At 57.0% G+C, this 25,889-nt stretch overlaps 1 protein-coding gene across 3 annotated transcripts in view; it reads right to left on the bottom strand.

Moving 5' to 3' along the window:
• ATP2A1 (ATPase sarcoplasmic/endoplasmic reticulum Ca2+ transporting 1) overlaps positions 1-25,889 on the bottom strand; it is a 75,649-nt gene that overhangs the window by 27,462 nt on the left and 22,298 nt on the right. For all 3 annotated transcript variants that reach the window (XM_090130289.1, XM_090130291.1, XM_090130290.1), the window contains exons 8-14: positions 24,252-24,549; positions 21,502-21,668; positions 14,827-14,915; positions 9,504-9,606; positions 5,014-5,145; positions 4,020-4,145; positions 48-266 (exon numbers count right to left, since the gene is read on the bottom strand). In XM_090130289.1, the coding sequence (XP_089986415.1) occupies positions 48-266; positions 4,020-4,145; positions 5,014-5,145; positions 9,504-9,606; positions 14,827-14,915; positions 21,502-21,668; positions 24,252-24,549 (1,134 nt within the window). The remainder of the gene's footprint in view (positions 1-47; positions 267-4,019; positions 4,146-5,013; positions 5,146-9,503; positions 9,607-14,826; positions 14,916-21,501; positions 21,669-24,251; positions 24,550-25,889) is intronic.

Raw genomic sequence — 25,889 nt, 5'->3', positions numbered from 1 at the left:
ACCCCCCCCCTCCCCCCCAAAAAACGCCCCCCAGCCCCACCCCTCACCTCGTACTCGGCGAATTTGGTGGAATCTTCCAGCAGCATCTCCTCCTTCTTGGGCGGGGTGTCTCGGGTGGCCAAGGCCAGGCAGCGCAGGGTGTCCCTCCCCGTCCCCCACTCCTTGATGACCGCCAGGATTTTCTCCTTCACCGCCGGCGTCAGCGGGACGCGCGTCGTCCCAACCCGCACGTAATTGCAGCGGTCGATGACGCCCTCGGGGGCACCCTGGGGTGGGGGTGGGGGGTCATGGTGGGACCCAACGGGGCCAATGGGACCCAGTGGGGTCAGTGGGACCCAATGGGGTCAATGGGGTCGTGGTAGGACTCAATGGGGTCAATGGGACCCAATGGGGTTGTGGTGGGACTCAGTGGGGTCAGTGGGACCCAATGGGGTCAATGGGGTCATGGTGGGACTCAATGGGTTCAATGGGACCCAATGGGGTCAATGGGGTCATGGTGAATCCAATTGGGTCATGGTGGGACCCAATGGGGTCAATGGGACCCAATGGGGTCAATGGGGTTGTGGTGGGACTCAGTGGGGTCAATGGGACCCAATGGGGTCAATGGGGTCGTGGTGGGACCCAACGGGGCCAATGGGACCCAGTGGGGTCAGTGGGAACCAATGGGGTCAATGGGACCCAATGGGGTCAATGGGGTCATGGTGGGAACCAATGGGGTCAATGGGACTCAATGGGGTCAATAGGATCATGGTGGGACTCAATGGGGTCAATGGGATCCAATGGGGTCAATGGTGGGACCCCAAAAGTGTCATCCCCACCCGCACGTAATTGCAGCGGTCGATGACGCCCTCGGGGGCACCCTGGGGTGGGGGTGGGGGGTCATGGTGGGACCCAACGGGGCCAATGGGACCCAATGGGGTCAGTAGGACCCAATGGGGTCAATGGGACCCAGTGGGGTCAGTGGGGTCATGGTAGGATCCAACGGGGTCAATGGGGTCATGGTGGGAGCCAATGGGGTCAATGGGAACCAATGGGGTCAGTGGAACCCAATGGGGTCAATGGGGTCGTGGTGGGACTCAATGGGGTCAATGGGATCCAATGGGGTCAATGGTGGGACCCCAAAAGTGTCATCCCCACCCGCACGTAATTGCAGCGGTCGATGACGCCCTCGGGGGCACCCTAGGGTGGGGGTGGGGGGTCATGGTGGGACCCAACGGGGCCAATGGGACCCAAAGGGGTCAATGGGGTCATGGTGGGACTCAGTGGGGTCAGTGGGGCTCAATGGGGTCAATGGGGTCGTGGTAGGATCCAACGGGGTCAATGGGGTCATGGTGGGACTCAGTGGGGTCAGTGGGGTCATAGTAGGATCCAATGGGGTCAATGGGGTCATGGTGGGACTCAGTGGGGTCAGTGGGGTCATGGTAGGATCCAATGGGGTCAATGGGGTCACGGTGGGAACCAATGGGGTCAATGGGACCCAATGGGGTCAATGGTGGGACCCCAAAAGTGTCATCCCCACCCACACGTAATTGCAGCAGTCGATGACGCCCTCGGGGGCACCCTAGGGTGGGGGTGGGGGGTCATGGTGGGACCCAACGGGGCCAATGGGACCCAGTGGGGTCAGTGGGAACCAATGGGGTCAATGGGACTCAATGGGGTCAATAGGATCATGGTGGGATCCAATGGGGTCAATGGGACCCAATGGGGTTGTGGTGGGACTCAGTGGGGTCAATGGGACCCAATGGGGTCAATGGGGTCGTGGTGGGACCCAACGGGGCCAATGGGACCCAGTGGGGTCAGTGGGAACCAATGGGGTCAATGGGACCCAATGGGGTCAATGGGGTCATGGTGGGAACCAATGGGGTCAATGGGACTCAATGGGGTCAATAGGATCATGGTGGGACTCAATGGGGTCAATTGGACCCAATGGGGTCAGTGGGGTCATGGTAGGATCCAACGGGGTCAATGGGGTCATGGTGGGAGCCAATGGGGTCAATGGGGTCATGGTGGGACACAGTGGGGTCAATGGGGTCATGGTGGGACCCCAAAAGTGTCATCCCCACCCGCACGTAATTGCAGCGGTCGATGACGCCCTCGGGGGCACCCTGGGGTGGGGGTGGGGGGTCATGGTGGGACCCAACGGGGCCAATGGGACCCAGTGGGGTCACTGGGGTCATGGTGGGAACCAATGGGGTCAATGGGGTCATGGTGGGATTCAATGGGATCAGTGGGAACCAATGGGGTCAATGGGGTCATGGTGGGACCCAACGGGGCCAATGGGACCCAATGGAGTCAGTGGGGTCGTGGTGAATCCAATTGGGTCATGGTGGGACCCAATGGGGTCAATGGGACCCAATGGGGTCAGTGGGGTCATGGTGGGAACCAATGGGGTCAATGGGGTCATGGTAGGACCCAATGGGGTCAATGGGACCCAATGGGGTTGTGCTGGGACTCAGTGGGGTCAGTGGGACCCAATGGGGTCAATGGGGTCAATGGGACCCAATGGGGTCAATGGGACCCAATGGGGTCAATAGGATCATGGTGGGACTCAATGGGGTCAATGGGACCCAATGGGGTCAATGGGGTCAATGGGACCCAATGGGGTCAATGGGGTCATGGTGGGACTCAGTGGAGTCAGTGGGGCTCAATGGGGTCAATGGGGTCATGGTGGGACCCAACGGGGCCAATGGGACCCAATGGGGTCAATGGGGTCAATGGGACCCAATGGGGTCAGTGGGACCCAATGGGGTCAATGGGGTCATGGTGGGCCCCAATGGGGTCAATGGGACCCAATGGGGTTGTGGTGGGACTCAGTGGGGTCAGTGGGACCCAATGGGGTCAATGGGGTCATGGTGGGACCCAATGGGGCCAATGGGGTCATGGTGGGACCCAATGGGGCCAATGGGGTCATGGTGGGACCCAATGGGGTCAATGGGGTCATGGTGGGACCCAATGGGGCCAATGGGACCCAATGGGGTCAGTGGGGTCATGGTGGGACTCAGTGGGGTCAGTGGGGCTCAATGGGGTCAATGGGGTCATGGTAGGATCCAACGGGGTCATGGTGGGACACAGTGGGGTCAATGGGACTCAGTGGACTTATAGGGTGAATCTATGGGGTGGGTCTATGGAGTGAATCTATGGGGCGGATCTATGGGGTGAATGTATGGGGCAGATCTATGGGGCGGATCTATGGGGTGGATCTATGGGGTGGATCTATGGGGTCAGCCTATGGGGCGGATCTATGGGGTGGCTGTGTGGGGCAGCTGTATGGGGTGGATCTATGGGGCGGATCTATGGGGTGGATGTATGGGGCGGCTGTATGGGGCGGATCTATGGGGCGGATCTATGGGGTGGATCTATAGGGTCAGCCTATGGGGCGGATCTATGGGGCGGATCTATGGGGTGGATGTGTGGGGCAGATCTATGGGGCGGATCTATGGGGCGGATGTGTGGGGCAGATCTATGGGGCGGATGTGTGGGGCAGATCTATGGGGCGGATCTATGGGGTCAGCCTATGGGGCGGATCTATGGGGCGGCTGTATGGGGCGGATGTATGGGGCAGATCTATGGGGCAGATCTATGGGGCAGATCTATGGGGCGGATGTGTGGGGCAGATCTATGGGGTGGATGTGTGGGGCGGATGTGTGGGGCAGATCTATGGGGCGGATCTATGGGGCAGATCTATGGGGCGGATGTGTGGGGCAGATCTATGGGGCAGATCTATGGGGCAGATCTATGGGGCGGATGTATGGGGCGGCTGTATGGGGTGGATGTATGGGGCAGATCTATGGGGCAGATGTGTGGGGCGGATCTATGGGGCAGATCTATGGGGCAGATCTATGGGGCGGATCTATGGGGCGGATGTGTGGGGCAGATCTATGGGGCGGATCTATGGGGTGGATCTATAGGGTCAGCCTATGGGGCGGATGTGTGGGGCGGATCTATGGGGCGGATCTATGGGGCAGATCTATGGGGCGGATGTGTGGGGCGGATGTGTGGGGCGGATGTGTGGGGCAGACCTTCACGAACATCTTGTTCCCCACGGCAGCCCGCGACGCTTTGGCGGGGGAGCAGAAGACCGACATGGACTTCCGGTCCCGCGAGAACTCCAGCGTGAACTCCTTCTTCATCAGCTGCTTAATTACCTGCGGGGGGGCGGGGTCACGGGGTCATGGGGGGGTCACGGGGTCACGGGGTCATTGGGGTCAGTGGGGTCAGTGGGTTGTATGGGGCCGTATGGGGATATAAGGGATATAAGGGGATATAAGGGGATCTATGGGGCCGTATGGGGCCATATGGGGATATAATGGGATATAATGGGATATAAGGGGATATAAGGGGATTTATGGGGCCGTATGGGGCCGTATGGGAATATAAGGGGAAATAGGGGGATATAAAGGGATATAAGGGAAAATAAGGGGATTTATGGGGCCGTATGAGGATATAATGGGATATAAAGGATTTATGGGGCCGTATGGGGCTATAGAGGGATATAATAGGATATAAGGGGATCTATGGGGCCATATGGGGTTACAAGGGGATATAAGGGGATCTATGGGGCCGTATGGGGCCATATGGGGTTACAAGGGGATATAAAGGGATTTATGGGGCCGTATGGGGCCATATGGGGATATAAGGGGATATAAGGAGATATATAGGGCCGTATGGGGCCATATGGGGATATAATGGGATATAATGGGATATAATGGGATATAATGGGATATAATGGGATATAATGGGATATAATGGGATATAATGGGATATAAAAGGATATAAGGGATATAACAGGATCTATGGGGCCATATGGGGATATAATGGGATATAAATGGATATAAGGGATATAACGGGATCTATGGGGCCGTATGGGGCCATATGGGGTTACAAGGGGATATAAGGGGATCTATGGGGCCGTATGGGGATACAAGGGGATATAAGGGGATCTATGGGGCCGTATGGGGCTATAGAGGGGTACAAGGGACACGAGGGACATTATGGGATGCATGGGGCACTGACGGAGTTGCAGGCGTTGGCGCGCTCCACTTTGGAGAGGCTCCGCACGTCGGTGTTGAAGACGTTCATCTTCTCCACCAAACACGTCAGCGCCGTCTCCGTCGCCTCCCCCACCTTCTCGTAAATCCCTTTGGCCTGCGGGGGCACTTATGGGGTCAGCGGGGGCACTTATGGGGTCAGCGGGGCACTATGGGGTCAGCGGGGTGGTGGTGGGACTCAATGGGGTCAATGGGACCCAATGGGGTCAATGGGGTGGTGGTGGGATTCAATGGGGTCAATGGGGTCGTGGTGGGATTCAATGGGGTCAATGGGGCACTTATGGGGTCAGCGGGGGCACTTATGGGGTCAGCGGGGGCACTATGGGGTCAGCGGGGCACTATGGGGTCAGCGGGGTGGTGGTGGGACTCAATGGGGTCAATGGGACCCAATGGGGTCAATGGGGTGGTGGTGGGATTCAATGGGGTCAATGGGACCCAATGGGGTCAATGGGGTGGTGGTGGGATTCAATGGGGTCAATGGGACCCAATGGGGTCAATGGAATCATGGTGGGAGCCAATGGGATCAGTGGGACTCAAAGGGGGTCAATGGGACCCAATGGGGTCAATGGGGTGGTGGTGGGATTCAATGGGGTCAATGGGGCACTTATGGGGTCAGCGGGGCACTATGGGGTCAGCGGGGCACTATGGGGGCACTGGGGTGGTGGTGGGACTCAATGGGGTCAATGGGACCCAATGGGGTCAATGGGGTGGTGGTGGGATTCAATGGGGTCAATGGGGTCGTGGTGGGATTCAATGGGGTCAATGGGGCACTTATGGGGTCAGCGGGGGCACTTATGGGGTCAGCGGGGGCACTATGGGGTCAGCGGGGCACTATGGGGTCAGCGGGGTGGTGGTGGGACTCAATGGGGTCAATGGGACCCAATGGGGTCAATGGGGTGGTGGTGGGATTCAATGGGGTCAATGGGGCACTTATGGGGTCAGCGGGGCACTATGGGGTCAGCGGGGTGGTGGTGGGACTCAATGGGGTCAATGGGACCCAATGGGGTCAATGGGGGGGTGGTGGGATTCAATGGGGTCAATGGGATACAATGGGGTCAATGGTGGGAGCCAATGGGGTCAGTGGGAATCAATGGGGGCAGTGGGGTGGTGGTGGTACTCAATGGGGTCAATGGGGCACTTATGGGGTCAGCGGGGGCACCATGGGGTCAGCGGGGCACTATGGGGGCACTGGGGTGGTGGTGGGACTCAATGGGGTCAATGGGACCCAATGGGGTCAATGGGGTGGTGGTGGGATTCAATGGGGTCAATGGGGCACTTATGGGGTCGGCGGGGGCACCATGGGGTCACTGGGGCACTATGGGGTCACTGGGGTGGTGGTGGGACTCAATGGGGTCAATGGGACCCAATGGGGTCAATGGTGGGAGCCAATGGGGTCAGTGGGACTCAATGGGGACAGTGGGGTCGTGGTGGGATTCAATGGGGTCAATGGGGCACTTATGGGGTCAGCGGGGGCACTTATGGGGTCAGCGGGGCACTATGGGGTCAGCGGGGTGGTGGTGGGACTCAATGGGGTCAATGGGACCCAATGGGGTCAATGGGGTGGTGGTGGGATTCAATGGGGTCAATGGGACCCAATGGGGTCAATGGTGGGAGCCAGTGGGGTCAGTGGGACTCAATGGGGGCAGTGGGGTGGTGGTGGGACTCAATGGGGTCAATGGGGCACTTATGGGGTCAGCGGGGGCACCATGGGGTCACCGGGGTGGTGGTGGGACTCAATGGGGTCAATGGGGCACTTATGGGGTCAGCGGGGGCACCATGGGGTCAATGGGACCCAATGGGGTCAATGGGGTGGTGGTGGGATTCAATGGGGTCAATGGGACCCAATGGGGTCAATGGTGGGAGCCAATGGGATCAGTGGGACTCAAAGGGGGTCAATGGGACCCAATGGGGTCAATGGGGTCGTGGTGGGAATCAATGGGGTCAATGGGGCACTATGGGGTCAGTGGGGTGGTGGTGGGACTCAATGGGGTCAATGGGACCCAATGGGGTCAATGGTGGGGACCAATGGGGTCAGTGGGACTCAAAGAGGGTCAATGGGACCCAATGGGGTCAATGGGGTCGTGGTGGGACTCAATGGGGTCAATGGGACCCAATGGGGTCAATGGGGTGGTGGTGGGATTCAATGGGGGTCAATGGGACCCAATGGGGTCAATGGTGGGAGTCAATGGGGTCAGTGGGACTCAAAGGGGGTCAATGGGACCCAATGGGGTCAATGGGGTGGTGGTGGGATTCAATGGGGTCAATGGGGCACTATGGGGTCAGTGGGGTGGTGGTGGGACTCAATGGGGTCAATGGGACCCAATGGGGTCAATGGTGGGAGCCAATGGGGTCAATGGGATTCAAATGGGGTCAATGGGACCCAATGGGGGCAGTGGAGTCGTGGTGGGACTCAATGGGGTCAATGGTGGGATCCAGTGGGGTCAGTGGGACTCAATGGGGGCAGTGGGGTGGTGGTGGGATTCAATTGGGTCAATGGGGCACTTATGGGTCAGCGGGGCACCATGGGGTCACCGGGGTGGTGGTGGGACTCAATGGGGTCAATGGGACCCAATGGGGTCAATGGGGTGGTGGTGGGATTCAATGGGGTCAATGGGGCACTTATGGGGTCAGCGGGGCACCATGGGGTCACCGGGGTGGTGGTGGGACTCAATGGGGTCAATGGGACCCAATGGGGGCAGTGGGGTGGTGGTGGGATTCAATGGGGTCAATGGGGCACTTATGGGGTCAGCGGGGGCACTTATGGGGTCAGCGGGGCACTATGGGGTCAGCGGGGTGGTGGTGGGACTCAATGGGGTCAATGGGACCCAATGGGGTCAATGGGGTGGTGGTGGGACTCAATGGGGTCAATGGGACCCAATGGGGTCAATGGGGTGGTGGTGGGATTCAATGGGGTCAATGGGACCCAATGGGGTCAATGGTGGGATCCAGTGGGGTCAGTGGGACTCAATGGGGGCAGTGGGGTGGTGGTGGGATTCAATGGGGTCAAAGGGGCACTTATGGGGTCAGCGGGGGCACCATGGGGTCACTGGGGCATCATGGGGTCAATGGGGTCGTGGTGCGTCCCAATGGGGTCAATAGGACCCAATGGGGTCAATGGGGTCATGGTGTGTCCCAATGGGGTCAATAGGACCCAATGGGGTCAATGGGGTCGTGGTGCGTCCCAATGGGGTCAGTGGAAGCCAATGGGGTCAATGGGGTCGTGGTGTGTCCCTATGGGGTCAATGGAACCCAATGGGGTCAATGGGGTCGTGGTCGGAATCAATGGGGCCAATAGGACCCAATGGGGTCAATGGGGTCATGGTGCGTCCCAATGGGGTCAATGGGGTTGTGGTGGGTCCCAATGGGTTCAATGGAAGACAATGGGGTCAATGGGGTCGTGGAGGGACTCAGTGGGGTCAGTGGGGCAGTATGGGGTCAATGGGACCCATTGGGGTCAATGGGATCGTGGTGGGACCCAATGGGGTCAATGGGGTCGTGGTGCATCCCAATGGGGTCAATGGAACCCAATGGGGTCAGTGGGGTCATGGTGTGTCCCAATGGGGTCAATGGGGTCGTGGTGTGTCCCAATGGGGTCATTGGAAGCCAATGGGGTCAATAGGGTCGTGGTGGGTCCCAATGGGGTCAATCGGATCCAATGGGGTCAATGGGGTCGTGGTGTGTCCCAGTGGGGTCAATGGAACCCAATGGGGTCAATGGGGTCGTGGTGTGTCCCAATGGGGTCAATAGGTCCAATGGGGTCAATGGGGTCGTGGTGCATCCCAATGGGGTCAATGGGGTCGTGGTGTGTCCCAATGGGGTCAGTAGGATCCAATGGGGTCAATGGGGTCGTGGTGTGTCCCAATGGGGTCAATAGGACCCAATGGGGTTAATGGGGTCGTGGTGTGTCCCAATGGGGTCAATGGGGTCGTGGTGTGTCCCAATGGGGTCATTGGAAGCCAATGGGGTCAATAGGGTCGTGGTGGGTCCCAATGGGGTCAATCGGATCCAATGGGGTCAATGGGGTCGTGGTGTGTCCCAGTGGGGTCAATGGAACCCAATGGGGTCAATGGGGTCGTGGTGTGTCCCAATGGGGTCATTGGAAGCCAATGGGGTCAATAGGGTCGTGGTGGGTCCCAATGGGGTCAATCGGATCCAATGGGGTCAATGGGGTCGTGGTGCGTCCCAATGGGGTCAATAGGACCCAATGGGGTCAGTGGGGTCGTGGTGTGTCCCAATGGGGTCAATAGGTCCAATGGGGTCAATGGGGTCGTGGTGCATCCCAATGGGGTCAATGGGGTCGTGGTGTGTCCCAATGGGGTCAGTAGGATCCAATGGGGTCAATAGGGTCGTGGTGTGTCCCAATGGTGTCAATAGGACCCAATGGGGTCTATGGGGTCGTGGTGTGTCCCAATGGGGCCGAAGGGGGGTTTTGGGGTGGGGTTTGGGGGGGCTGACCTCGTTGTAATCCAGGGAGGAGTCGTTGCAGAGGGCGCAGATGGTGGCCAACTCCACCAGGCCGTCGTATTGGCCGGCCTTGATGTGCTTCTCGTTCTTCAGCCTGGGGGGGGGCGGGGGGGGGGAGACCCCAAAATATGAAGTGGGGGGGGGAGAACCCAAAAGAAGGGGTGAGAGGGGGGGGGGACCCAAAATAAGGGGTGAAGGGGGGAGGAGATGGGGGAGAACCCAAAATATGAGGGGAGGGGGGGGAGACAAAATAAGGGATGAGGGGGGGGGAGACCCCAAAATATGAGGTGAAGGGGGGGGGACCCAAAATAAGGGGTGAAGGGGGGGGGAGATGGGGGAGAACCCAAAATATGAGGGGAGGGGGGGGAGACAAAATAAGGGATGAGGGGGGGGGGAGACCCCAAAATATGAGGGGAGGGGGGGGAGAACCCAAAAGAAGGGGTGGGGGGGGGACGACCCAAAATAAGGGGTGAAGGGGGGAGGAGATGGGGGAGAACCCAAAATATGAGGGGAGGGGGGGGGAGACCCCAAAATAAGGGGTGAAGGGGGGGTGACCCAAAATAAGGGGTGAAGGGGGGGAGATGGGGGAGAACCCAAAATATGAGGTGAGGGGGGGAGACCCAAAATAAGGGGTGAAGGGGAGGGACCCAAAATATCAAGTGGGGGGGGACCCAAAATAAGGGGTGGGGGGGAGACCCAAATAGGGGATAGGAGGGGGGGGAGACCCCAAAATAAGGTGGGGGGGGGGGAAGTCCAAATGTGGGGTGAAGGTGGGGGAGACAAAATAAGGGCTGGGGGGGGGGGAGACCCCAAAATATGAGGTGAGGGGGAGGGGGACCCAAAATAAGGGGTGGGGGGGGAGACCCAAAATATGAGGTGGGTGGGAGACCCCAAAATAAGGGGTGTGGGGGGGGGGAGCCCAAATGTGGGGTGAAGGGGGGGGGAGATGGGGGAGAACCCAAAATATGAGGGGAGGGGGGGGGAGACCCCAAAAGAAGGGGTGAAGGGGGGGGGACCCAAAATAAGGGGTGAAGGGGGGAGGAGATGGGCGAGAACCCAAAATATGAGGGGAGGGGGGGGAGACAAAATAAGGGATGAGGGGGGGGGAGACCCCAAAATATGAAGTGGGGGGGGGAGACCCCAAAATAAGGGGTGAGAGGGGGGGGGGACCCAAAATAAGGGGTGAAGGGGGGGGAGATGGGGGAGAACCCAAAATATGAGGGGAGGGGGGGGAGACAAAATAAGGGATGAGGGGGGGGGAGAACCCAAAATATGAGGGGAGGGGGGGGGGGACACAAAATATGGGGTGAAGGGCGGGGAGACCCCAAAATATGGGGTGAAGGGGGGGAGAAACCCAAATAAAGGATAGGAGGGGGGGAGAGACCCCAAAATGAGGTGATGGGGAAGTCCAAATGTGGGGTGAAGGGGGGGAGACCCCAAAATAAGGGGTGAGGGGGGGGGACCCAAAATATGAGGTGGGGGGGACCCAAAATAAGGGATGAAGGGGGGGGGAGAGACCCCAAAATATGAGGTGAGGGGGGGGACCCAAAATAAGGGGTGAAGGGGGGGGACCCAAAAAAAGGGGTGGGTGGGGAGACCCCAAAATAAGAGGTGAAGGGGGTTGAGACCCCAAAATAAGGGGGGGGGGACACCCAAAATATGGGGTGAGAGGGGGGGTGGGGACCCAAAAGAAGGGGTGGGGGGGAGACCCCAAAATATGAGGTGGGGGGGGGACCCAAAATAAGGGGTGAAGGGGGGGGACCCAAAAAAAGGGGTGGGGGGGGGAGAGACCCCAAAATAAGAGGGGAGGGGTGGGAGACCCCAAAATAAGGGGGGGGGGGACACCCAAAATATGGGGTGAAGGGGGGAGGAGATGGGGGAGAACCCAAAATATGAGGGGAGGGGGGGGAGACAAAATAAGGGATGAGGGGGGGGGAGAACCCAAAATATGAGGGGAGGGGGGGGAGACAAAATAAGGAATGGGGGGGGGGGACCCAAAATATGAGGGGAGGGGGAGACCAAATGTGGGGTGAAGGGGGGGGAGAGACCCCAAAATATGAGGGGAGGGGGGGGAGACCCCAAAAGAAGGGGTGAAGAGAGGGGGGAACCCAAAACAAGGGGTGAAGGGGGGGGAGAGACCCCAAAATATGAGGTGAGGGGGGGGGACCCAAAATTGGGGGGGAGGGGGGGGAGACCCCAAAATATGAGGTGGGGGGGAGACCCCAAAATAAGGGGGGGGGGACCCAAAATAAGGGGTGAAGGGGGGGAACCCAAAATATGAGGTGGGGGGGGGACCCAAAATAGGGGGGAAGGGGGGGGACCCAAAAAAAGGGGTGGGGGGAGAGACCCCAAAATAAGAGGTTAAGGGGGTTGAAACCCCAAAATAAGGGGGGGGGTGGGGGGGATCCAAAATATGGGGTGAAGGGGGGGGGGACCCAAATAGGGGATAGGAGGGGGGGGACCCCAAAATATGAGGGGAGGGGGGGAGACCCCAAAAGAAGGGGTGAGGGGGGGGGGGGACCCAAAACAAGGGGTGAAGGGGGGGGGAGAGACCCCAAAATATGAGGTGAGGGGGGGGGACCCAAAAAAAGGGGTGGGTGGGGGGGTGAGACCCCAAAATAAGAGGGGAGGGGTGGGAGACCCCAAAATAAGGGGTGGGGGGGGGGACACCCAAAATATGGGGTGAAGGGGGGTGGGGACCCAAAATAAGGGGTGCGGGGGGGGGAGACCCCAAAATAAGGGGGGGGACCCAAAATAGGGGGTTGAGGGGGGGGAGACCCCAAAATAAGGAGTGAAGGGGGGGGAGACCCCAAAATATGAGGTGGGGGGGGACCCAAAATAAGGGGTGTGGGGGGGGAACCCAAAATATGGGGTGAAGGGGGGGGAGACCCCAAAATAAGGGGTGAAGGGGGGGGAACCCAAAATATGGGGTGAAGGGGGGGGAGACCCCAAAATATGAGGTGAAGGGGGGGGAGACCCCAAAATAAGGGGGGGGGGACACCCAAAATATGGGGTGAGAGGGGGGGTGGGGACCCAAAAGAAGGGGTGGGGGGGAGACCCCAAAATATGAGGTGGGGGGGGGGACCCAAAATAGGGGGTGAAGGGGGGGGAGACCCCAAAATAAGGGGGGGGGACCCCAAAATAAGAGGTTAAGGGGGGGGGAGACCCCAAAATAAGGGGGGGGGGACACCCAAAATATGGGGTGAGAGGGGGGGTGGGGACCCAAAATAAGGGGTGGGGGGGGAGACCCCAAAATATGAGGTGAGGGGGGGGGACCCAAAATAGGGGTGGAAGGGGGGGGAGACCCCAAAATAAGGGGTGAAGGGGGGGGAGACCCCAAAATAAGGGGGGGGACCCAAAATAGGGGGTTGAGGGGGGGTAGACCCCAAAATAAGGAGTGAAGGGGGGGGTGACCCCAAAATATGAGGTGGGGGGGGATCCAAAATAAGGGGTGTGGGGGGGGAACCCAAAATATGGGGTGAAGGGGGGGGAGACCCCAAAATAAGGGGTGAAGGGGGGGGAACCCAAAATATGGGGTGAAGGGGGGGGAGACCCCAAAATATGAGGTGGGGGGGGGGACCCAAAATAAGGGGTGAAGGGGGGGGACCCAAAAAAAGGGGTGGGTGGGGGAGACCCCAAAATAAGGGGGGAGGTGGGGGGGATCCAAAATATGGGGTGAAGGGGGGGTGGGGACCCAAAATATGGGGTGGGGGGGGAGACCCCAAAATATGAGGTGGGGGGGGGGACCCAAAATAGGGGGTGAAGGGGGGGGAGACCCCAAAATAAGGGGGGGGGACCCCAAAATAAGAGGTTAAGGGGGTTGAGACCCCAAAATAAGGGGGGGGGGGACACCCAAAATATGGGGTGAAGGGGGGGTGGGGACCCAAAATAAGGGGTGGGGGGGGAGACCCCAAAATATGAGGTGGGGGGGGGGACCCAAAATAAGGGGTGAAGGGGGGGGACCCAAAAAAAGGGGTGGGTGGGGGAGACCCCAAAATAAGGGGGGAGGTGGGGGGGATCCAAAATATGGGGTGAAGGGGGGGGGACCCAAATAGGGGATAGGAGGGGGGGGGACCCCAAAATATGAGGTGGGGGGGGGGGACACAAAATAAGGGGTGGGGGGGAGACCCCAAAATATGAGGTGGGGGGGGACCCAAAATAAGAGGTAAAGGGGGTTGAGACCCCAAAATAAGGGGGGGGGGGACCCCAAAATATGAGGTGAGGGGGGGGGACCCAAAATAGGGGGTGTAGGGGGGGGAGACCCCAAAATATGAGGTGGGGGGGGAGACCCCAAAATAAGGGGTGGGGGGGGGGACCCCAAAATATGAGGTGAGGGGGGGGGACCCAAAATAGGGGGTGAAGGGGGGGGAGACCCCAAAATAAGGGGGGGGGGGCGACCCAACTGTGGGGTGGGGGGGGGAGACCCCAAAATTTGCGGTATATTGGATCAGTAGCAGGGGAAATGCCACTAATTAGTGGCACTGTGGTTAATTGGGGTGGGAAATGCCACTAATTAATGGCATCTTGGGGCATTAAGAGTGGGAAATGCCACTAATTAGTGGTACATTGGGTCATTAGTAGTGGGAAATACCACTAATTAGTGGTATATTGGGTCATTAGGAGGGGAAATCCCACTAATTAGCAGCACATTGGGTCATTAGGAGTGGGAAATGCCACTAATTAGTGGGATATTGGGTCATTTACAGGGGAAATCCCACTAATTGGTGGAACACTGGCTAATTGGGGTGGGAAATCCCACTAATTAGTGGTATATTGGATCATTAAAAGTGGGAAATCCCACTAATTAATGGCATATTGGGTCATTAGGAGTGGAAAATGCCACTAATTAGTGGGATATTGGGTCATTAGGAGGGGAAATGCCACTAATGAGCAGCACATTGGGTCATTAGGAGTGGGAAATCCCACTAATTAATGGCATATTGGGTCATTAGGAGTGGAAAATGCCACTAATTAGTGGGATATTGGGTCATTAACAGGGGAAATCCCACTAATTAGTGGCACATTGGGTCATTAGGAGTGGGAAATCCCACTAATTAGTGGGATATTGGGTCATTAGGAGTGGGAAATCCCACTAATTAGTGGGATATTGGGTCTTTAGGAGTGGGAAATGCCACTAATTAGTGGCTAATTGGGTCATTAGGAGTGGGAAATGCCACAAATTAGCAGCACGCTGGCTAATTGGGGAGGGAAATCCCACTAATTAGTGGCTAATTGGGTCGTTAGGGGTGGGAAATGGCAGTGATTAGCTTTGCGTGCGTTAATGAGGGTGCTAATGAGGCTAATTAGCACTCACACGTCGCCCTCGGGGGCGTAGGTGGAGCCGGTGATGGAAAACTCGTTAAGCGTGCAAACGTCGCCCTCCACCTTGTCCACGATGAACATCTGGGGGTCAAAGGTCACGGGGTCAGAGGTCACGGGGTCAGAGGTCACGGGGTCAAAGGTCAGCCGTGGGGTCTGGGGTCGGGTGTGGGGTCACGGGTTGGGGTCAGGGGTCTGATGTGGGGTCAGGGGTCATTGAAAGGTTCTGGAGTTGGGGTCGGAGGTCAGGGGTCAGAGGTCAGAGGTCAGCCTTGGTCAGGGGGTCCGGCATGGGGTCAAAGGTCAGCCAGGGGGTCAGAGTCAGATATAGGCTCAGAGGTCAGAGGTCAGAGGTCATGGGTCAGGGGTTAGCTTTGGGTCAGGGGTCGGGCATGGGGTCAAAGGTCAGGCAGGGGTCAGGGGTCAGCCTTGGGGTCAGGGCGTCAGGCATGGGGTCAAAGGTCAGCCAGGGAGTGAGGGGTCAGGGGTCAGATGTAGGGTCTGTATGGGGTATCGATGGGGTCTCTATGGGGTATGGGATATTTGTGGGATCTCTGTGGGGTTTCTATGGGGTCTCTATGGGATTTCTATGGGGTATCTATGGGATATCATTGGGGTCTCTATGGGGATCTGTGGGGTCTCTATGGGGTCTCTATGGGGTTTCTATGGGGTATCTATGAGGTCTGTATGGGGTCAGTATGGGGTCAGTATGGGGTCTGTATGGGGTCTGTATGGGGTCTGTGTGGGGTCTGTATGGGGTCAGTATGGGGTCAGTATGGGGTCTGTGTGGGGTCTGTGTGGGGTCAGTAAGGGCTATCTATGGGGTCAGTATGGGGTCTGTATGGGGTCTGTATGGGGTCAGTATGGGGTCAGTATGGGGTCTGTGTGGGGTCAGTACGGGCTATCTATGGGGTCTGTATGGGGTCTGTATGGGGTCAGTATGGGGTCTGTATGAGGTCTGTATGGGGTCTGTATGGGGTCTGTATGGGGTCGGTATGGGCTATCTATGGGGTCAGTATGGGGTCAGTATGGGGTCTGTGTGGGGTCAGTATGGGGTCAGTATGGGGTCAGTATGGGGTCTGTATGGGGTCAGTATGGGGTCAGTATGGGGTCTGTGTGGGGTCAGTATGGGGTCACTATGGGGTCTGTGTGGGGTCAGTACGGGCTATCTATGGGGTCTGTATGGGGTCAGTATGGGGTCAGTATGGGGTCAGTATGGGGTTTGTATGGGGTCAGTACGGGCTATCTATGGGGTCTGTATGGGGTCTGTATGGGGTCGGTACGGACTATCTATGGGGTCAGTATGGGGTCAGTATGGGGTCAGCATGGGGTCTGTGTGGGGTCAGAACGGGCTACATATGGGGTCAGTATGGGGTCTGTATGGGGTCAGTATGGGGTCAGTATGGGGTATTTATGGGGTCTGTATGGGGTCAGTACGGGGTCTGTGTGGGGTCTGTGTGGGGTCAGTATGGGGTCAGTATGGGGTCAGTATGGGGTCTGTGTGGGGTCTGTGTGGGGTCAGTATGGGGTCAGTATGGGGTCAGTATGGGGTCAGTATGGGGTCTGTGTGGGGTCTGTGTGGGGTCAGTATGGGCTGTCTACGGGGTTTGTATGGGGTCAGTATGGGGTCAGTATGGGCTATCTATGGGGTCTGTATGGGGTCAGTACGGGGTCTGTATGGGGTCAGTATGGGGTCACTATGGGGTCTGTATGGGGTCAGTACGGGCTACATATGGGGTCAGTATGGGCTATCTATGGGGTCTGTATGAGCTATCTATGGGGTCAGTATGGGGTCAGTATGGGGTCTGTATGGGGTCTGTATGAGCTATCTATGGGGTCAGTACGGGCTGTCTATGGGGTCTGTGTGGGGTCTGTATGGGGTCAGTATGGGATATCTATAGGGTCTATCTATGGGGTCAGTATGGGGTCTGTATGGGGTCAGTACGAGCTATCTATGGGGTCAGTATGGGGTCTGTATGGGGTCTGTATGGGGTCTGTATGGGGTCTGTATGGGGTCAGTATGGGGTCTGTATGGGGTCGGTACGGACTATCTATGGGGTCAGTATGGGGTCAGTATGATGTCAGTATGGGGTCTGTATGGGGTCTGTGTGGGGTCAGTATGGGGTCAGTATGGGGTCTGTATGGGGTCTGTACGGGGTCTGTATGGGGTCAGTATGGGGTCAGTATGGGGTCAGTATGGGGTCTGTATGATGTCAGTATGGGGTCAGTATGGGGTCTGTATGGGGTCAGTATGGGGTCTGTATGATGTCAGTATGGGGTCTGTATGGGGTCTGTGTGGGGTCAGTATGGGGTCAGTATGGGGTCTGTATGGGGTCTGTATGGGGTCGGTACGGACTATCTATGGGGTCAGTATGGGGTCAGTATGGGGTCAGCATGGGGTCTGTGTGGGGTCAGAACGGGCTATTTATGGGGTCAGTATGGGGTCAGTATGGGGTCAGTATGGGGTCTGTATGATGTCAGTATGGGGTCTGTATGGGGTCTGTGTGGGGTCAGTATGGGGTCAGTATGGGGTCTGTATGGGGTCTGTGTTGGGTCTGTGTGGGGTCAGTATGGGGTCAGTATGGGGTCAGTATGGGGTCTGTATGGGGTCTGTATGGGGTCTGTATGGGGTCAGTATGGGGTCTGTATGGGGTCTGTATGGGGTCAGTATGGGGTCTGTATGGGGTCTGTATGGGGTCGGTACGGACTATCTATGGGGTCAGTATGGGGTCAGTATGGGGTCTGTATGATGTCAGTATGGGGTCTGTATGGGGTCTGTGTGGGGTCAGTATGGGGTCAGTATGGGGTCAGTATGGGGTCTGTGTTGGGTCTGTGTGGGGTCAGTATGGGGTCAGTATGGGGTCAGTATGGGGTCTGTATGGGGTCTGTATGGGGTCTGTATGGGGTCAGTATGGGGTCTGTATGGGGTCTGTATGGGGTCAGTATGGGGTCAGTATGGGGTCTGTATGGGGTCTGTATGGGGTCTGTGTGGGGTCTGTATGGGGTCAGTATGGGGTCTGTATGGGGTCTGTATGGGGTCTGTATGGGGTCAGTATGGGGTCTGTATGGGGTCGGTACGGACTATCTATGGGGTCAGTATGGGGTCAGTATGGGGTCAGCATGGGGTCTGTGTGGGGTCAGAACGGGCTATTTATGGGGTCAGTATGGGGTCTGTATGGGGTCTGTATGGGGTCTGTATGGGGTCAGTATGGGGTCTGTATGGGGTCTGTATGGGGTTGGTACGGACTATCTATGGGGTCAGTATGGGGTCAGTATGGGGTCAGTATGGGGTCAGCATGGGGTCTGTGTGGGGTCAGAACGGGCTATTTATGGGGTCAGTATGGGGTCTGTGTGGGGTCAGTATGGGGTCAGTATGGGGTCTGTATGGGGTCTGTATGGGGTCTGTATGGGGTCAGTATGGGGTCTGTATGGGGTCTGTATGGGGTTGGTACGGACTATCTATGGGGTCAGTATGGGGTCAGTATGGGGTCAGTATGGGGTCACTATGGGGTCAGTATGGGGTCAGTATGGGGTCTGTATGGGGTCTGTATGGGGTCTGTGTGGGGTCTGTATGGGGTCAGTATGGGGTCTGTATGGGGTCTGTATGGGGTCTGTATGGGGTCAGTATGGGGTCTGTATGGGGTCGGTACGGACTATCTATGGGGTCAGTATGGGGTCAGTATGGGGTCAGCATGGGGTCTGTGTGGGGTCAGAACGGGCTACATATGGGGTCAGTATGGGCTATCTATGGGGTCTGTATGAGCTATCTATGGGGTCAGTATGGGGTCTGTATGGGGTCAGTATGGGGTCTGTATGAGGTCTGTATGGGGTCTGTATGGGGTCAGTATGGGGTCAGTATGGGGTCAGTATGGGCTATCTATGGGGTCAGTATGGGGTCAGTGTGGGGTCGGTATGGGCTATCTATGGGGTCAGTATGGGGTCAGTATGGGGTCAGTATGGGCTGTCTATGGGGTCATTACAGGCTATCTAAGGGGTCAGTATGGGGTCAGTATGGGGTCGGTATGGGCTATCTATGGGGTCACTATGGGGTCAGTATGGGCTATCTATGGGGTCAGTATGGGGTCAGTATGGGGTCTGTATGGGGTCTGTATGAGCTATCTATGGGGTCAGTACGAGCTATCTATGGGGTCAGTATGGGGTCTGTATGGGGTCAGTATGGGGTCTGTATGAGGTCTGTATGGGGTCTGTATGGGGTCTGTATGGGGTCGGTACGGACTATCTATGGGGTCAGTATGGGGTCTGTATGGGGTCAGCATGGGGTCTGTGTGGGGTCAGAACGGGCTATTTATGGGGTCAGTATGGGGTCTGTGTGGGGTCAGAACGGGCTATTTATGGGGTCAGTATGGGGTCTGTGTGGGGTCAGTATGGGGTCAGTATGGGGTCTGTATGGGGTCTGTATGGGGTCTGTATGGGGTCAGTATGGGGTCTGTATGGGGTCTGTATGGGGTTGGTACGGACTATCTATGGGGTCAGTATGGGGTCAGTATGGGGTCAGTATGGGGTCTGTATGGGGTCTGTATGGGGTCTGTATGGGGTCTGTGTGGGGTCTGTATGGGGTCAGTATGGGGTCTGTATGGGGTCTGTATGGGGTCTGTATGGGGTCAGTATGGGGTCTGTATGGGGTCGGTACGGACTATCTATGGGGTCAGTATGGGGTCAGTATGGGGTCAGCATGGGGTCTGTGTGGGGTCAGAACGGGCTATTTATGGGGTCAGTATGGGGTCTGTGTGGGGTCAGAACGGGCTATTTATGGGGTCAGTATGGGGTCTGTGTGGGGTCAGTATGGGGTCAGTATGGGGTCTGTATGGGGTCTGTATGGGGTCTGTATGGGGTCAGTATGGGGTCTGTATGGGGTCAGTATGGGGTCGGTACGGACTATCTATGGGGTCAGTATGGGGTCAGTATGGGGTCAGTATGGGGTCTGTATGGGGTCTGTATGGGGTCTGTATGGGGTCTGTATGGGGTCAGTATGGGGTCTGTATGGGGTCTGTATGGGGTTGGTACGGACTATCTATGGGGTCAGTATGGGGTCAGTATGGGGTCTGTATGGGGTCTGTATGGGGTCTGTGTGGGGTCTGTATGGGGTCAGTATGGGGTCTGTATGGGGTCTGTATGGGGTCTGTATGGGGTCAGTATGGGGTCTGTATGGGGTCAGTATGGGGTCAGTATGGGGTCAGCATGGGGTCTGTGTGGGGTCAGAACGGGCTATTTATGGGGTCAGTATGGGGTCTGTGTGGGGTCAGAACGGGCTATTTATGGGGTCAGTATGGGGTCTGTGTGGGGTCAGTATGGGGTCAGTATGGGGTCTGTATGGGGTCTGTATGGGGTCAGTATGGGGTCGGTACGGACTATCTATGGGGTCAGTATGGGGTCAGTATGGGGTCAGTATGGGGTCTGTATGGGGTCTGTATGGGGTCTGTATGGGGTCAGTATGATGTCAGTATGGGGTCTGTATGGGGTCTGTGTGGGGTCAGTATGGGGTCAGTATGGGGTCTGTATGGGGTCTGTATGGGGTCTGTATGGGGTCTGTGTGGGGTCAGTATGGGGTCAGTATGGGGTCAGTATGGGGTCTGTACGGGGTCAGTATGGGGTCAGTATGGGGTCAGTATGGGGTCTGTATGGGGTCGGTACGGACTATCTATGGGGTCAGTATGGGGTCAGTATGGGGTCAGCATGGGGTCTGTGTGGGGTCAGAACGGGCTATTTATGGGGTCTGTATGGGGTCTGTATGGGGTCAGTATGGGGTTTGTGTGGGGTCAGTATGGGCTATCTATGGGGTCTGTATGGGGTCAGTACGGGCTATCTATGGGGTCTGTATGGGGTCAGTATGGGGTCTGTGTGGGGTCAGTATGGGGTCTGTATGGGGTCTGTATGGGGTCAGTACGGGCTACATATGGGGTCAGTATGGGGTCAGTATGGGGTCTGTATGGGGTCTGTATGAGCTATCTATGGGGTCAGTACGGGCTGTCTATGGGGTCTGTGTGGGGTCTGTATGGGGTCAGTATGAGCTATCTATGGGGTCTGTATGGGGTCAGTATGGGGTCTGTATGGGGTCAGTACGGGCTACATATGGGGTCAGTATGGCATCTGTATGGGGTCAGTATGGGCTATCTATGGGGTCTGTATGTGATCAATATGGGCTATCTATGGGGTCAGTACGGGCTATCTAAGGGGTCAGTATGGGGTCAGTATGGGGTCAGTATGGGGTCGGTATGGGCTATCTATGGGGTCAGTATGGGGTCAGTATGGGCTATCTATGGGGTCAGTATGGGGTCAGTGTGGGGTCGGTATGGGCTATCTATGGGGTCAGTATGGGGTCAGTATGGGGTCAGTATGGGCTATCTATGGGGTCAGTATGGCTATGAATGGAGTCTGTATGTGATCAATATGGGCTGTCTATGGGGTCATTACAGGCTATCTATGGGGTCAGTATGGGTTCTGTATGGGGTCAGTAAGGGGTCAGTATGGGGTCAGTATGGGGTCAGTACGGGCTACATATGGGGTCAGTGTGGGCTATCTATGGGGTCAGTCTGTGATCAACATGGGCTGTCTATGGGGTCATTACAGGCTATCTAAGGGGTCACTATGGGGTCAGTGTGGGGTCGGTACGGGTCCGTACGGGGTGAGCATGGGGTCAGAAGGGGCGGACCTTGCAGACCGACATCTGGTTGGTGGTGAGGGTGCCGGTTTTGTCGGAGCAGATGACGGAGGTGCAGCCCAAGGTTTCCACGGAGGGGAGGCTGCGCACGATGGCGTTTTTCTTCGCCATCCGCCTCGTCCCCAAAGCCAGGCAGGTGGTGATGACGGCAGGCAGCCCTACAGAAACCCCACAGCAGGGGCTGCGTCACCCCATAGCCGCACCCGAGCCGTGGGACCCCGTAACGACCCGTAGGATCCCATAGAATTCCCATAAAAACCCATAGGAACTCCATAGGAACCCATAGAACCCCCATAGGAACGCAGAGAAACCCATAGGAACCCATAGAACCCATAGAACCCCCATAGGAAGCCATAGTAACCCATAGAACCCCCATAGGAACCTATAGGAACCCAGAGAAACCATAGGAACCCATGGGAACCCATAGGAACGCACTGAACCCCATAGGAACCCATAGGAACCCCATAGAACTCCCATAGGAACCCATAGGAACCCATAAAACTCCCATAGGAAACCATAGAACCCCCATAGGAACTCATAGGAACCCATCAAACCCCATAGGAAACCATAAAACCCCCATAGGAACCCAGAGAAACCCAGAGAAACCCATGGGAACCCATGGGAACCCATAGGAACCCATAGGAACCCCATAGGAACCCCCATAGGAACCCATAGGAACCCATAGGAACCCATAGAACCCCCATAGAACTCATAGGAACCCATCAAACCCCCATAGGAAACCATAGGAACCCATCAAACCCCATAGGAACCCATAGAACCCCCATAGGAACCCATAAAACCCCATAGGAACCCATAGGAACCCATAGGAACTCATAGGAACCCATAGAAACCCCATAGGAACCCATAGAAACCCCATAGAACCCCCATAGAAACCCATAGGAACCCATAGAACCCCCATAGGAACCCATAGGAACCCATAGAACTCCCATAGGAACCCATAGAACCCCCATAGGAACCCATAAGAACCCATAGGAACCCATAGAACCCCCCCATAGGAACCCATAGAACCCCCATAGGAACTCATAGTAACCCATCAAACCCCATAGGAAACCATAGAACCCCCATAGGAACCCATAAAATCCCATAGGAACCCATAGAACCCCCATAGGAACCCACAAAACCCCATAGGAAACCATAGGAAACCATAGAACCCCCACATAGGACCCCAGAAAACCCCCATAAGACCCCATAAGACCCGACAAAAGCCCTCATAAGACCCCTCTAAGACCCTATAGGACCCCAGAAAACCCCTATAGGACCCCTCTAAGACCCCCAAGGACCCCCTAGGACACCTCTAAGACCCCACAAGACCCCATAAGACCCCATAAGACCCCCATAAGACCCTATAAAACCCCTATAGGACCCCTCTAAGACCCCCTAGGACCCTCTAGGACACCTCTAAGACCCCATAAGACCCCATAAGACCCCCATAAGACCCTATAAAACCCCTATAGGACCCCTCTAAGACCCCCTAGGACCCTCTAGGACACCTCTAAGACCCCATAAGACCCCATAAGACCCCCTTAAGACCCTATAAAACCCCTATAGGACCCCTCTAAGACCCCATAAGACCCCATAAGACCCCATAAGACCCTATAAAACCCCGATAGGACCCCTCTAAGACCCCCTAGGACCCCCATAAGACCCCTCTAAGACCCCCTAGGACCCCAGAAAACCCCTATAGGACCCCTCTAAGACCCCCTAGGACGCTCTAGGACCCCTCTAAGACCCCATAAGACCCCAGAAAACCCCTATAGGACCCCTCTAAGACCCCCTAGGACCCTCTAGGACCCCTCTAAGACCCCATAAGACCCCAGAAAACCCCTATAGGACCCCTCTAAGACCCCCTAGGACCCTCTAGGACCCCTCTAAGACCCCACAAGACCCTATAAAACCCCCGTAGGACCCCTCTAAGACCCCCTAGGACCCCCTAGGACACCTCTAAGACCCCACAAGACCCCATAAGACCCCCATAAGGTCCCATAAAAGACCCCTCTAAGACCCCATAAGACCCCCTAGGACACCTCTAAGACCCCATAAGACCCCATAAGACCCTATAAAACCCCCGTAGGACCCCTCTAAGACCCCCTAGGACCTTCTAGGACCCCTCTAAGACCCCATAAGACCCCATAGGACCCCATAAGACCCCCATAGGAACCCATAAGACCCCTCTAAGACCCCATAGGACCCCAGAAAACCCCTATAGGACCCCTCTAAGACCCCCTAGGACCTTCTAGGACCCCCACAAGGCCCCATAAGACCCTATAAAACCCCGATAGGACCCCTCTAAGACCCCCTAGGACCCTCTAGGACACCTCTAAGACCCCATAAGACCCCATAAGACCCCCTTAAGACCCTATAAAACCCCTATAGGTCCCCTCTAAGACCCCATAAGACCCCATAAGACCCCCATAAGACCCTATAAAACCCCTATAGGACCCCTCTAATACCCCATAAGACCCCATAGGACCCCTCTAAGACCCCATAAGACCCCATAAGACCCCCATAAGGTCCCATAAAAGACCCGTCTAAGACCCCCTAGGACCCCCTAGGACACCTCTAAGACCCCACAAGACCCCATAAGACCCCCATAAGACCCTATAAAACCCCTATAGGACCCCACTAAGACCCCCTTGGACCTCCTAGGACACCTCTAAGACCCCACAAGACCCCATAAGACCCCACAAAAGCCCCCCATAAGACCCCCCTCTCCTCCCCACCTTCGGGGATGGCGGCGACGGCGAGGGCGACGGCGATCTTAAAGTAATAAATGGCGCCTCGGATCCAAGAGCCGCCGTGGACGGGGTCGTTAAAATGGCCGATGTTAATGAGCCAAACGGCCACGCAAATGAGGGAGATGACTTTGGACAGCTGCTCCCCAAACTCGTCCAGCTTCTGCTGCAGGGGGGTTTTGTCCTGTTCCGTGGCTGCCATCTCGTCACGGATCTTCCCGATCTCCGTGTTCACCCCCGTGGCCACCACGATGCCCACGGCTTTGCCTGCGCCGATGTTGGTGCCCTGAATTGGGGAGGGGGTCCCGAAATTAGGGGGGGGGTCCCGGAATTGGAGGGGATCTCGAAATTAGAGGGGGGGTCCCAGAATTAGAGGGGGGTTGGGGGTCTCTGGGTTCATCCCTGTGGCCACCACGATGCCCACGGCTTTGCCAGCCCTGATGTTGGTGCCCTGAATTGGGGAGGGGGTCCCGAAATTAGGGGGGGGGTCCCGAAATTAGGGAAGGTCCCGGAATTAGAGGGGGTCATGAAGTTAGAGGGGAGTTGGGGGTCTTTGGGTTCATCCCTGTGGCCACCACGATGCCCACGGCTTTGCCTGCGCCGATGTTGGTGCCCTGAATTGGGGAGGGGGTCCCGAAATTAGGGGGGGGGTCCCGAAATTAGGGAAGGTCCCGGAATTAGAGGGGGTCATGAAGTTAGAGGGGAGTTGGGGGTCTTTGGGTTCATCCCTGTGGCCACCACGATGCCCACGGCTTTGCCTGCACCGATGTTGGTGCCCTGAATTGGGGAGGGGTCCCGAAATTAGAGGCAGGTCCCATAATTAGGGAAGGTCCCAAAATTAGAGGGGTCTTGAAGTTAGAGGGGGGTTGGGGGTCTTTGGGTTCATCCCTGAGGCCACCACGATGCCAACGGTTTTCCCAGCCCTGATGTTGGTGCCCTGAATTGGGGAGGGGGTCCCGAAATTAGGGGGGGGTCCCGGAATTGGAGGGGATCTCAAAGTTAGAGGGGGTCTCGAAATTAGATGGGGATGGGGGTCTCTGGGTTCATCCCTGTGACCACCACGATGCCCACGGCTTTGCCAGCCCTGATGTTGGTGCCCTGAATTGGGGAGGGGTCCCAAAATTAGGGGGGGGTCCCAGAATTAGAGAGAATGTCAAAATTTGGGGGAGGTCCCAGAATTAGAAGGGAGGTCCCAGAATTAGAGGGGGGTTGGGGGTCTCTGGGTTCATCCCTGTGACCACCACGATGCCCACGGCTTTGCCAGCCCTGATGTTGGTGCCCTGAATTGGGGAGGGGTCCCGAAATTAGGGGGGGGGGTCCCAGAATTAGGGCAGGTCCCAAAATTAGAGGGGGAGGTCCCAAAATTTGAGGGGTCTTGAAGTTAGAGGGGAGTTGGGGGTCTCTGGGTTCATCCCTGTGGCCACCACGATGCCCAGAGTTTTGCCAGCCCTGATGTTGGTGCCCTGAATTGGGGAGGGGTCCCGAAATTAGGGGGGGGGTCCCGGAATTGGAGGGGGGTTGGGGGTCACCATGGGGACACTTTGGGGGCACATCGGGGTCACTTTTGGGGACACTTTGGGGACATTTTGGGGACACACTGGGGACATTTTGGGGTCACCATGGGGA

Source organism: Phasianus colchicus, chromosome 40, assembly GCF_987193195.1.
Source record: "Phasianus colchicus chromosome 40, bPhaCol1.hap1.1, whole genome shotgun sequence".
Lineage (NCBI taxonomy): Eukaryota > Metazoa > Chordata > Aves > Galliformes > Phasianidae > Phasianus > Phasianus colchicus.
The sequence above is the reverse complement of the archived record's forward strand: the minus strand, read 5'-3'. Positions and strand labels throughout refer to the sequence as shown.